The sequence below is a fragment of the Saccostrea cucullata genome, unplaced genomic scaffold (genome assembly GCF_032062105.1).
Source record: "Saccostrea cucullata isolate Sc308-1 unplaced genomic scaffold, CSIRO_AGI_Scuc_v1 ctg595, whole genome shotgun sequence".
NCBI classification, from domain to species: Eukaryota; Metazoa; Mollusca; class Bivalvia; order Ostreida; family Ostreidae; genus Saccostrea; species Saccostrea cuccullata.
The window spans coordinates 367,639-378,646 of NW_026931109.1; the positions used below are offsets into that span (position 1 = coordinate 367,639).

Here is an 11,008-nt window from a genome sequence, read left to right on the forward strand (position 1 = left end):
TTTTTTAAATGATTTTTTTAAAAACAAAACAAAACAAAACAAAACAAACAAACAAACCAAAAAAAAAAAGACTGAATAAGATATGTAAATTTACGAGTTCCAGCTTTAATCAGCTGTCGTAATTTCAAAGAGTCTTTGAAATTATGGTGAATGGTCGCATAGACTGTTGAAAAGTTTTCTTTACATTCAATTTTGTAAATTTTGTTCTTTAAATCTTTTCGAAAGTTACTTAGAGTAATTTTTTTCTTCAATGCGGTTGTTTTCTTGAGGAGTAAAGAAAGGAACTTGGTATGACTTTCACTAGAATACGCATCTTTGTGACTGGTCAACGGCTTACTCCTACCAGATCCCATCTGGATTTTTCAGAGTGTTTTATGTACTCTCATTGTATTTGTATTATTTATAGAGCATTTGAGATCTGTGCATTTGTACGAATTTTTATGAAGTTGAAGAAACAAGTATAGATATGGTAAACCATGCAAAAATATATTCTCAGGCTAGTTTTTATATATATAATAGACCCTAATTTACTTTTTATGAGCATCAAGTCAAATAAATCAAGTTTGGTCTAATAAATTCTCTTGATAAAAGAACATATTACTCTTCTTTGTATACCAGTATACATTATCTAATTAAGCCAAAGCAAAACCCCCTCACACTTTTTATCTAAATTAATCATTATGGTTATGAACACGAAAGGTTTATAGACGTTTTAATTAAAAATGAAAATATCCTCATTAACTACTGTACACACTGTATTAACCATTCTCTTCAAGAAAATTCTTCAACAATATATGAGACTTATTTCAGGTCATATACTGTTTACAAATTATCTACATATAGTCTTTAAGGTAGTTCAATACAGTTAACTAATGTCATTCATTTAAGGTATATAGTTCTGTGCCTTTCGCTTCCTACACCTTTCATTAGAGGAGAATGATTTATAATCATACGAACAAATGGCTCATGATTTCATACCCAGAGGGGAAATTATAAACATGTTTTTTTATTACGCACAGTACACACACAAATGTCTTCCTTGGTTTTATCATGTTTTATTGTAATATACTATTATACTAGTAATATGGGTACTTTTTCAAACATAAATCGTATAAATAACTGAGCTTTTATAATTGCAAATTCTTTGTGTATTATCTGGTATTATTTTTTAAAGTAATTTCTTCAGAATAGTCTCATTATGCCCCCCTTCGAAGAAGGGAGGGCATATTGCTTTGCTGCTGTCCGTCGGTCTGTCGGTCGGTCTGTCGGTCCATTTAGTTTCCGTTCATTTTCTTCACAACCGTTGCACATATTGAAATGAAATTTGGCATATAGGTTTATCAGGTAAATATCTAGGTCAAGTTGTGTTTTGGGTCTGATTGCACCATTTTTGACAGAGTTATGCCCCTTGGACTCAGAAAAATTCCACTTATTTGCAGTTTCCGTTCATTTTCTATGCAGACATTGCACATATTGAAATGAAATTTGGTATATATGTTTATCAGGTAAATATCTAGGCCAAGTTCTGTTTTGGGTACGATCGCACCATTTTTGACAGAGTTATGCCCCTTGCACTCAGAAAAATTCCACTTATTTGCAGTTTCCGTTCATTTTCTTTGCAGAGGTTGCACATATTGAAATGAAATTTAGTATACAGATATATCAGATAAATATCTAGGTCAAGTTCTGTTTTGGGTGTGATCACATCCTTTTTTGTTAGAGTTATGCCCCTTGGACTTAGAAAAATTCCACTTAATTGCAGTTTCCATTCATTTTCTTTGCAGAGGTTGCACATATTGAAATGAAATTTAGTATACATATTTTTCAGCTGAATATCTAGGTCAAGAAATGTTTTGGGTAGGATCGCACCATTTTAGACAGAGTTATGCCCTTTTGGACTTAGAAAAATTCCAACTTGGGGGGAGGGGGCATAAGTTTTTTACAAACATCTCTTGTTCGTTTTTATAAATCTTGCCAGAAGACTAAGTAGTAGTTTCAATCGGCTGCCTTTCTTTGTTACTTATATAAAAATAGGTAAATATTTCACATTTATAGGGCTTGAATTTAACCAAACGTTTCTTGAGCTTGGATACTGAGCCTGAATTAAGCAGATTTGTACACGCTATAGATATTTTTAACGATGACTTACCTCTTTTGGGTCTCACAAAATCGTTCAACAGTGCTTACAAAGAACAGTTCAAAGTTGACGTCATGAAAGAATCTGAAGCGAGTGATTTTTTATTGATTCATAAATAGTACAAAATATGATAGAAACATACAATTTACATTGCAGAAAACATTATTAACAAAATCACAAGTAAATTTTGAAATATACAACACTGAAGTATAGTAATTGAACTTTTCTGTAACTTCAAATGTTTTCTTTTAAACAACTATATTAAGATTTATATCTACAGTGTATATAATTGATATACATATAAAAATACAGGCTTAAACAAAAATTGTGGTCTTAAGGAAGAAAAAAAACATAACGAAATAATATCCTTTTACTTTGTATTTGAAGAAGGTGAAAATAACAATCTCAAAAATACATATACAGACAATACAAGAGCGTATAAACATAGACCCACTGAAAATCCATCTGGCAGGGACCAGGTGCCAAGAAGAAGTGCGCATCCCTTGTTAACCAGTCACACCCGCCGTTTACACTTTGTTCTGATCAAGTTGAAGGAGCATTCCGTAGTCAAATTTTTGCATTAAAACAGTATTTAATTTCATGCTATCAAAACTAAATGTGTTTATTAAACATCTCAGAACGATTTCAATTATAATTCACTTTTGATTGTCAAAAAGTGCACATGCAATAAAAATATGCAATGCAGAATGTAACAGAAAAAAATTATATAACAATATAATAATCAGTGTTAAAAATACAACTGACAATAAAATCCCATTAATATTAATACCTATAAATACACAAATGTATTCTTAAAAAAAGTATTTACGTCAATGCAATTCATTAATTGAACATTAATACAGTAGGAAATATTATCGGTTCTATCTGCATACTCTAATTACACATATGCATAAATAAATTAAATATTAATATATGTAATGTTCAGATGAAAGATGTACAGGTCCATGTATAAAAATTCCCTTCCATATATAAAACATCAGCGAAATTGACAAGAAGTACATGTAATAAGATAACAATTGTGCATATATCAGAAATTCACATAAGGAAGCAAAACAATACCAAACATTAAATTTTTGAAAATGATGTCATTATGTTAGTAATATGCTAGAAACAAGATACATTTGTACCAGTAAAATTGAGGATAGTATCCAGCTCAAAGGGCTCCGCATTTAGTAAGGGGAATTATAAAGAAAGGTCTTTTGTTCAAGTTTAGCCAGACGAAGGAAATGGAAAAAAAATTCTCAAAGAGGAATCTATCAGAGATCCGCTTTAACCTTAATGTTGAAGTTTAACCTAGGTAGAATCAAGGAGGATTTAATTATACCCTGGACAAGGAATTTTCACAAAAGGGTTCTGTGACCATGCACATGATCTTTCATCTCTGAATTGCTACGCAGCTTCTATATACGGGTACTCTGTTGGTAAAGTACACTATGAGCCAGGCCAATAAGGCCAGCTATTGGAGGGAAATTATGCGCAAGGTATTATTTTTAAACAGCTAAGTTCTTAAACTCTGAACACAAATCTTAAAATTTGCACAGGGTGACTACAAACTTTTTCCCTAGGGGCACTCTCACGGGTAGAGAAATTCTCCTAATAATGATTTTACACATCTGTGTAACGATTCAAAGTTTTACGTTCTCTGTCTAACGACCCCTATGGATGAAGGTTAAGTCTGATAGGTCAAAGGGAAGAGAAAATAAATGTAGGATAAATATTACTCATGCATACATTTCTCACCTTGACCTTTAATCTATAAAAATGGTTTACATTCACTGCACATTCTCTTTCCGAGAGTTTTAGTATAAGCCCATTTTGACTTAGTGAAGTTTGCCAACCTTGACCGTCGAACAAGTAAATTGCTTCAAAGTCGCTGCACAACCTTAAGCCATAAGCAATCTAAGATTCAAATTTAAGTTTTGACTGGGTCAAGAGTAGAGAAAATATGCTATGGACCGCAAAAATCAGATAGACAGACTGATCACTCTAGGACACCAAGAAAACGGGGCCTAAATTGCATTAGCATACTTTGCAAAACACTTATACACAATTATTTCCTGAATATGAATATCAGCAGAGACAGAAATCGATCTGAAAGCACTGTGACATTTTTTTGATTTCATGAAGGCATACATGTTTCCTCTGTACATTGTTAAACTTGATTTTCTGCGACCCGCTTATTGTCTTGTTGCCCAATCACAAGAGTTGAGGCCGAGTCAGTGCGCTCCTGCATTATGTCTCTGACTTCCACTTCCGATTTGAGACTGTGCTCAGTGTCCGTAATTTTTTGGTAACTTTCAGAAGATCTAGCACTGTCATGACTCTTTCGTTTATGAGATCGAAAAGGCAGCTTTGATCTGACATTTGAAAGGATTGGCTCTGAAAAAAACATTTTCTTGTTGATATTTTTTTGTCTTCCTTAAAATATTTTTTATTGTTCAGTCTTATGCAATAAGATGTGATATAAAGTACACCAGCTAGCTAATCCATTGGATATTTACATCTGTTATATATTCATTAACTGACATAATTATAAAAAAAAAATTCCAACACTAGAGAACATAGCTATGGGTAAAATGTAAGATATTTATGACTATTGAGAACCTACAAACTTGTACTCTCTCATTTTTTTGTAGTTTAAGTTTTAGTTATTGTTAGAAAATATCTACTGTGTGAATATTTGTTTTACAGGTTCAATATAAAGTCAACCTCTTTCATAAGAACAAATCCCAAGATCCAAGGCTTGCTTCAGAGTTAATTAAGGTAACTACATGTGCACACTGTTTGATAGACTTGTTATATTTTTCCCAACAACGTTTTGGATATCCTGGAATCACAATGTCTGTTTTTCTGCCTATCTACTTGAATGTCTAGTGTTTTTTGTCCAAAAATAATATATTTGTGTCAGAATCTCCTTAATTTTTGGCAATCTGTATAAGTATATATACTATTTGAACATTCCAAATTCAATTGTCAAAATGGAAAAAAAGAAATTCTTTTATTGACTTTATTATGAACAGAAGCATATCTTCCAATAGTGTAATTGTCTTGCAAATTACATCATATGATTCCACAAAACACCTAGTATAACATATATAACATTAGTTTTAACTCGTATCACATCTGTCGGTGAATTGGGTATACAATGTACATTTGTTTGCTGAACTTTAATATTACCTGTAGAATTGATTTTGTAATTTTAAGAATTATTTTATTTTTACTATTGAAATTTTTGTAGAGACCATTCTGTGCCACAAAGAAATTGTTTAGGAAGGGGACTGAGGTGGATTGGCATTTGGGTACAGTTCAAAGAGATTTTTCAAAATGGTCAGATCAGAGGGAGGACAACTGAAAATATTGAAAGATACAGAAGGAAAAAGAACAAGGAAATATATGGAATAATTATGAAATGGGGAGGATGTACACAAACTTGTCTGAATTTGACCTGTAAAGATTTTCCATTCTTATTTGTATGCTGGAATATCAGATAACTTGATTTTTCATAAATTTACAATATAGAATACATTACAAATATTATTGCTGATATTTCAATTTTGCTTTGGACACTTTCATGTCAAATCATATTTATAAACAAGTACATGGCTTAATTATGTTATTCATTTGTACATGTATACATGTTTAACTATTTAATCATTTTGCCGAAATTTTATAATTTGTACAACTTAATATGTAAAATACATGTATCGACAAATGCTACTGACTTGTTTGTATACTTTCTTGTTTAGAATGTACACTGTGAAAAATAAGATATTTCTCTTGATGAAAAAAGTTTTATCAAAAAAGTTGTGTAAGCATTATAAGATATTGATTTTCAAATATTTAGCCCATGAAGATAGATCATTGGAATGTAATGAATTTTCATCTAAAGCAGAAATATCTGATTCTTAAATGTGTACAAGAATATGTGTGACTGTTCCATATGATTTACATATGATACCCTTTTCATATGATACACATATGTTGATCATATGTGGAGAAGTTGCCTGTATAATATTATCCATATTTCAATTACCACAAAATTATTTTGAAAGACATGAAAAAAGTATAAAAATGATAATAAGTACAACAGTAATATTATACACGTATAATTCACATATAAAGTATAACATATATAAAACACATGTTTAACACATGTTTCATGTGTATAAATACACCATGTGTTTATTTCCACACATGTTAAACACATGTGAAACATATGTTTAACATGTGTAAAAATAAACACCCTATACACATGTGCTCTTTTTATGTGTGTTACATGTGTAAAAAAATATATGTTAAACACATGTTTAACATATGTTTAACACATGTGGACATTTTTCCTGTGTACATGATGTCTCTTACCTAGCTAGGATTAAATGAAATGGTTCTGGAATTGTAAAAAATCTCTGAGATGTTAGAGCTGCAAACACCCCTGTATACACGTAATTAAACTACTAAGAGTGTGAAAATTCTTTATACCTTTGCTTGAACTTTTGGGAACTTCACTACGGGATCGCCCGCTTTCCTTCTGAGCTTTGTAGTAACAGTACAAGACAATTAGAGCCACCAGGAAAATGGAAGCGAGACAAATACTGACAATAACGCCCTCTACGTAGATCCACTTTTCTCTTGCACTTTTCTTCTCATGGTACGTGTAAGCTTGATTAATAAAAAAATATGGAAAAAAAATCATTAAAGCTGTATTGGCTTAGGAGAAAATAAACGACATCTCTAGATGATATTTATAATGAAAAAGAAGCATGTAGTACACAATGGCATTGTAAAAAGCTTATTGTGGACCAATTTGAGGACAGTTGAAAGTTCTCTTGAAATTAGATTAGGAAAAGAGTGATAAATAGAGGGAATGGAAACCTGTTCTTTGAGAAGGAGAAGAGAGACTACATTTACTCCACGCTATTTGATATCACTGAGAGCTGCTTTTCAATAAAAATGGAACTCGTAAATTTACTTACCTAGTCATTGGTCTTTTGCAAAATTATTTTTTAGAACACATTCTGATTGCACACACATGTACTCTGAAGTTGGCATCAAATAATGCTTGAGTTTCTGATTGACAATATCTATGTAGTTTTGGAGACCTGGCCTTGGGGCCATAAAACTTAGATGAGCTAACTTTTGACCTCAGTCTCACTTTTTCACAATATATTCCTTTGATAAAAGTGAGACTGAGATCAAAAGTGAGCTCGACTAAGTATTATGGCCCCAGGCCAGGTCTTCCAACAATCTATTGGAATTCCGACTAGTACCAATTGCGCTCCGTTATTATCAGACCTACTTTTGTATTCATATGAAGCAGAATTTGTGCAAAATCTTATACGCCTTCAACTCAACATTAAGATACCCCGGTATATTGACGATGTATTGTCAATTAACAATGGTTATTTCCATTCCTATGTCGATACGATATATCCTGGTGAGCTTGAAATAAAAGATACCACAGAGTCTGACACATCTGTTTCATACTTGGATATTTTACTAGAAAAAGACAATGATGGTAATCAAACAACCAAGCTCTGTGCTAAACGTGATGACTTTAACTTTTCTATCGTCAACTTCCCTTACTTATGCAGCACTATACCTTCATCACCTTCAACACCTGCTTTCGGGGTTTATGTCTCTAAGTTGATTCAATGAACAAGAGCGTGCTCTACGTATGAACAATTTCTAAAACGAGGTAAATCATTGGCAAACAAGTTAATGAAATAAGAATATCACCAGTCTCGCTTAAAGTCATCATTTCATAAGTTCTTTGGTCGATACAATGACCATGTCAGCAAATACAATTTATCATTGAGTCAAATGCTGACTGACGTTTTTCATACTTATTGTTAGTCCATTATCTATACACTCAATTGACGAAGGATTTTTCCGTGATGTCCCGATCATGACAAGGAGCAAACAACGGGTGTGACCGGTCAGCGAGGGATGCTCACTCCTCCATGACACCTGATCCCACCACAGATGTTTTGGAAGTCTGTGTTTGCTCTGCTCCTTTTTGATTTGTTTTATGGACTTTCATATTGAATACTGTTCGTTATCTCCATATCCTTCATTTCAACTAACTGGATCGAGGTGGTTTTACATGTAAACAATCATTTATGAAGGGGAAAAGATAAAGGAGAAAAGAAAAATGTGGATATAACGAACATTAATCAAGCTCAAATGTCTTTAAGCTTTACAAAATAGAAGAGGAGCACACACAGACATCCAAATCATCAGAGGTGGGATCAAAGGCCATGGAGGAGCAAACATCTCGTGCCGACCGATAGATACATTTGCAGTGTGCTCCTTGTCATGATAGAGAAATAACGAGGAAAATCCGTGGACAGCTCAGTGTGTATAATCTTGTTCTAACAACCAGTATGAAAAAAGATAAAGGAGCTCATACAGTGTATACTATTGTATTCTAATGTCCTGAAGGAAGCAGACAAGTCTGCAAATATAGCAAAGGACAGTTTCTTTTATGCTCTTATAAACGAGCAGTAAAGGCTCCCTACCAATTTTTATGTACTACAATATATCTTACAAATCTTGGCTTCTCTTTCTTTCGTGTTGTCTGTCTTAATGACGCACTGTGGGGTGACGTCGATCTCAAAGTTGTAGTGATTTTTTGTTGTCCGTGGATACCGATTGCTCTCCGTCACCAGGACGTATAAAACGTCAGCTGAGGGACACCAGACGCCCGGGAAAGGCGAGCGGCAATCATAGCGCTGTAATCAACAGTACACATATTATCTCTAATAACTGGCAGCTTGACGTCTTTCTTTTGTAATGTTTGAATGTATACTAGTATTATTGGCCCAAGGACAAACATTTTGCTCATACTAATGTTTACTGCTGAGACCAATTTTTATCCGGATATTTGAATGGCTTATCTATCAACTGACACAAATAAATTCAAATTTTTTTTGTTCTGTATAGACGACTATAAAGGGTTAGGAAGTAGATAAATTATAGAGGTTGGTAACAGAATTAGGGAATAAAAGGTAGTTGATTGTCCAATGCTGGAAATAAGGAAACTATATTACACCTAACTTGAGCAGAAAATCTTGCGCAGTAAATAGCATTTTGGGATCTGTAGCGTTATGGCAAAAGACTAAAATATAAAACCATAAAGCTATATTTTCTAAAGCTAATTTTCAACCTGACATAAAGTTTTCTTTTACCTCGTTTAAAATTCTATTACAAAATCTATAACTTTATTGATATACATGTAAAACGTATTCTTACCTTGGGATCTTCAACTTTTGATTTGTCAAATACTACAGGTACGAAAAGCATTTTCATATCACAAGTCTGAAGCTGAGACATTGTCATCTTAATACAAATTTTCTCACACTTCAAACTGTCATGATTATCCATACGAAGAGTCACGGCGCATGTGCCACCCTGGAGTCTTCCACTTGCTACTAAGCTGATCTCGTTTTCAGACGAGATGTTGTATATCCCTCCGCAGTTTCTATCCTCTGATGTGTCTAGATGTACTAAAAGCGAGGACACAACATTTATTATTAATGGTGATGAGAGGAAAGAATAAGAAATACAAAAATAATTGAGAATTTAAGTAGATTTGTCTCTGAATTTAAGCTTTCAAAATCTCTCTGCAATCCATTGTCAAGAAAGAAATTGATAATTTTGCATTCTGAAAATGTCCAGTAAATGATAAAGAGAAACTAAGGAAGATAAGGAATTTTAGACAGAGAAAAATTATTTTTATCAATCATGTCGGGAAATATCTTCAAACCATAGGCACTTGTTTCGAAAATATTTTTTTAACCCATTGTATAATAATAATAGTTATACTATGGGTTTAAAATTTATTCCGAAACAAGTGCCTGTGTTTCAAACTTACTTATTGTTTTATTTAGGGTAACAACAGGTACAAACAGAAGAAAGGAAATCTTGACAACATAATCCGCAATGTAGCAAAGGTTTGTCATCTCTGCAATCTGCACAATACGGTCAGAAATCTGGAAAAATAGAAGGTAAATTGTTACCGGTCTTCTGGAACCACCATTGGTCGTGGGAACCGATTTTCATGGATTTTGTGCATCATCTTTACAGATGAATTGACATCCTCAGAACCACGCAATATTGTTATTATAGTACAAGGTTCAGCAAATGATCTGTACGCAAGCGTTTTAAATTCGAAATTTTGTCCTCCCAAAATTATCAGAAAATCTTGAAATTATTTTCACGCGAATGAAGGTTTATTTATTTATCATCGTTACAGTAATGGATTTTTTGTCTTAGAAAACACCCTTCTTCATCATTTGATGAAGATTCTTGAAAAGATTCAAATTTTTCTTTACATTAAAATATTTTTTGCTCCTGGAGTTCGTTTTTCTCTGTGGAGATTTTGTACTATATATAGTTTTCTAAATACATAGATAGGGATCCTATAAAATATTCTTTTCCTGACCTTTAAAAAATAAGATGATGTTTCTGACTTTTTCTAAAAAAAACCAAAATAATCTGAGTTATGTTCTGAAGAAAAGTGCGTTTAAATATTGGTACCAGATAGAAATTGTTTATAAACATCACTTTCCAACCCGATGTATCGTAGAAGAAATTTTGAACAAAGCAAATCCCTCAACTGTTCTTAAAGCTTGCGTTGAATTTAATGTACATTGTTACTGTCTAATAGTATTTTTAAAATTCTGAGAAAATTTTCAAACTTTATTTTATTTTCATGATCATTACTACATAGATATTTAGTATGCGATACAATACCAATTGTAAATATATGTACATGATCAAAAATAAGGAGGAATGCACGATATTCCTGCCTGCATCCATATTCTTGATTTCTCTTCAGAATGAATTCAT

At 32.6% G+C, this 11,008-nt stretch overlaps 1 protein-coding gene across 1 annotated transcript; it reads right to left on the bottom strand.

Moving 5' to 3' along the window:
* Positions 1 to 2,417: 2,417 nt before the first annotated feature.
* Positions 2,418 to 10,142, bottom strand: LOC134231443 (uncharacterized). Its single transcript, XM_062713406.1, has 5 exons — positions 10,032 to 10,142; positions 9,410 to 9,663; positions 8,706 to 8,889; positions 6,638 to 6,817; positions 2,418 to 4,537 (listed from the first exon to the last, which is right to left on the bottom strand). Exons 1-5 carry the CDS (start codon positions 10,117 to 10,119, stop codon positions 4,311 to 4,313), a joined length of 933 nt encoding a protein of 310 aa, XP_062569390.1. The 5' UTR covers positions 10,120 to 10,142; the 3' UTR covers positions 2,418 to 4,310.
* Positions 10,143 to 11,008: the final 866 nt, after the last annotated feature.

Coding starts and splice junctions, on each gene's coding strand:
- LOC134231443 (XM_062713406.1), bottom strand. CDS start 10,119: ATGACAAACCTTTGCTACATTGCGGATTATGTTGTCAAGATTTCCTTT. Junction 8,890..9,409: donor CAAAAGTTGAAGATCCCAAG/GTAAGAATACGT, acceptor TGTTGATTACAG/CGCTATGATTGCCGCTCGCC. Junction 4,538..6,637: donor TCCCAAAAGTTCAAGCAAAG/GTATAAAGAATT, acceptor TGTTTTTTTCAG/AGCCAATCCTTTCAAATGTC.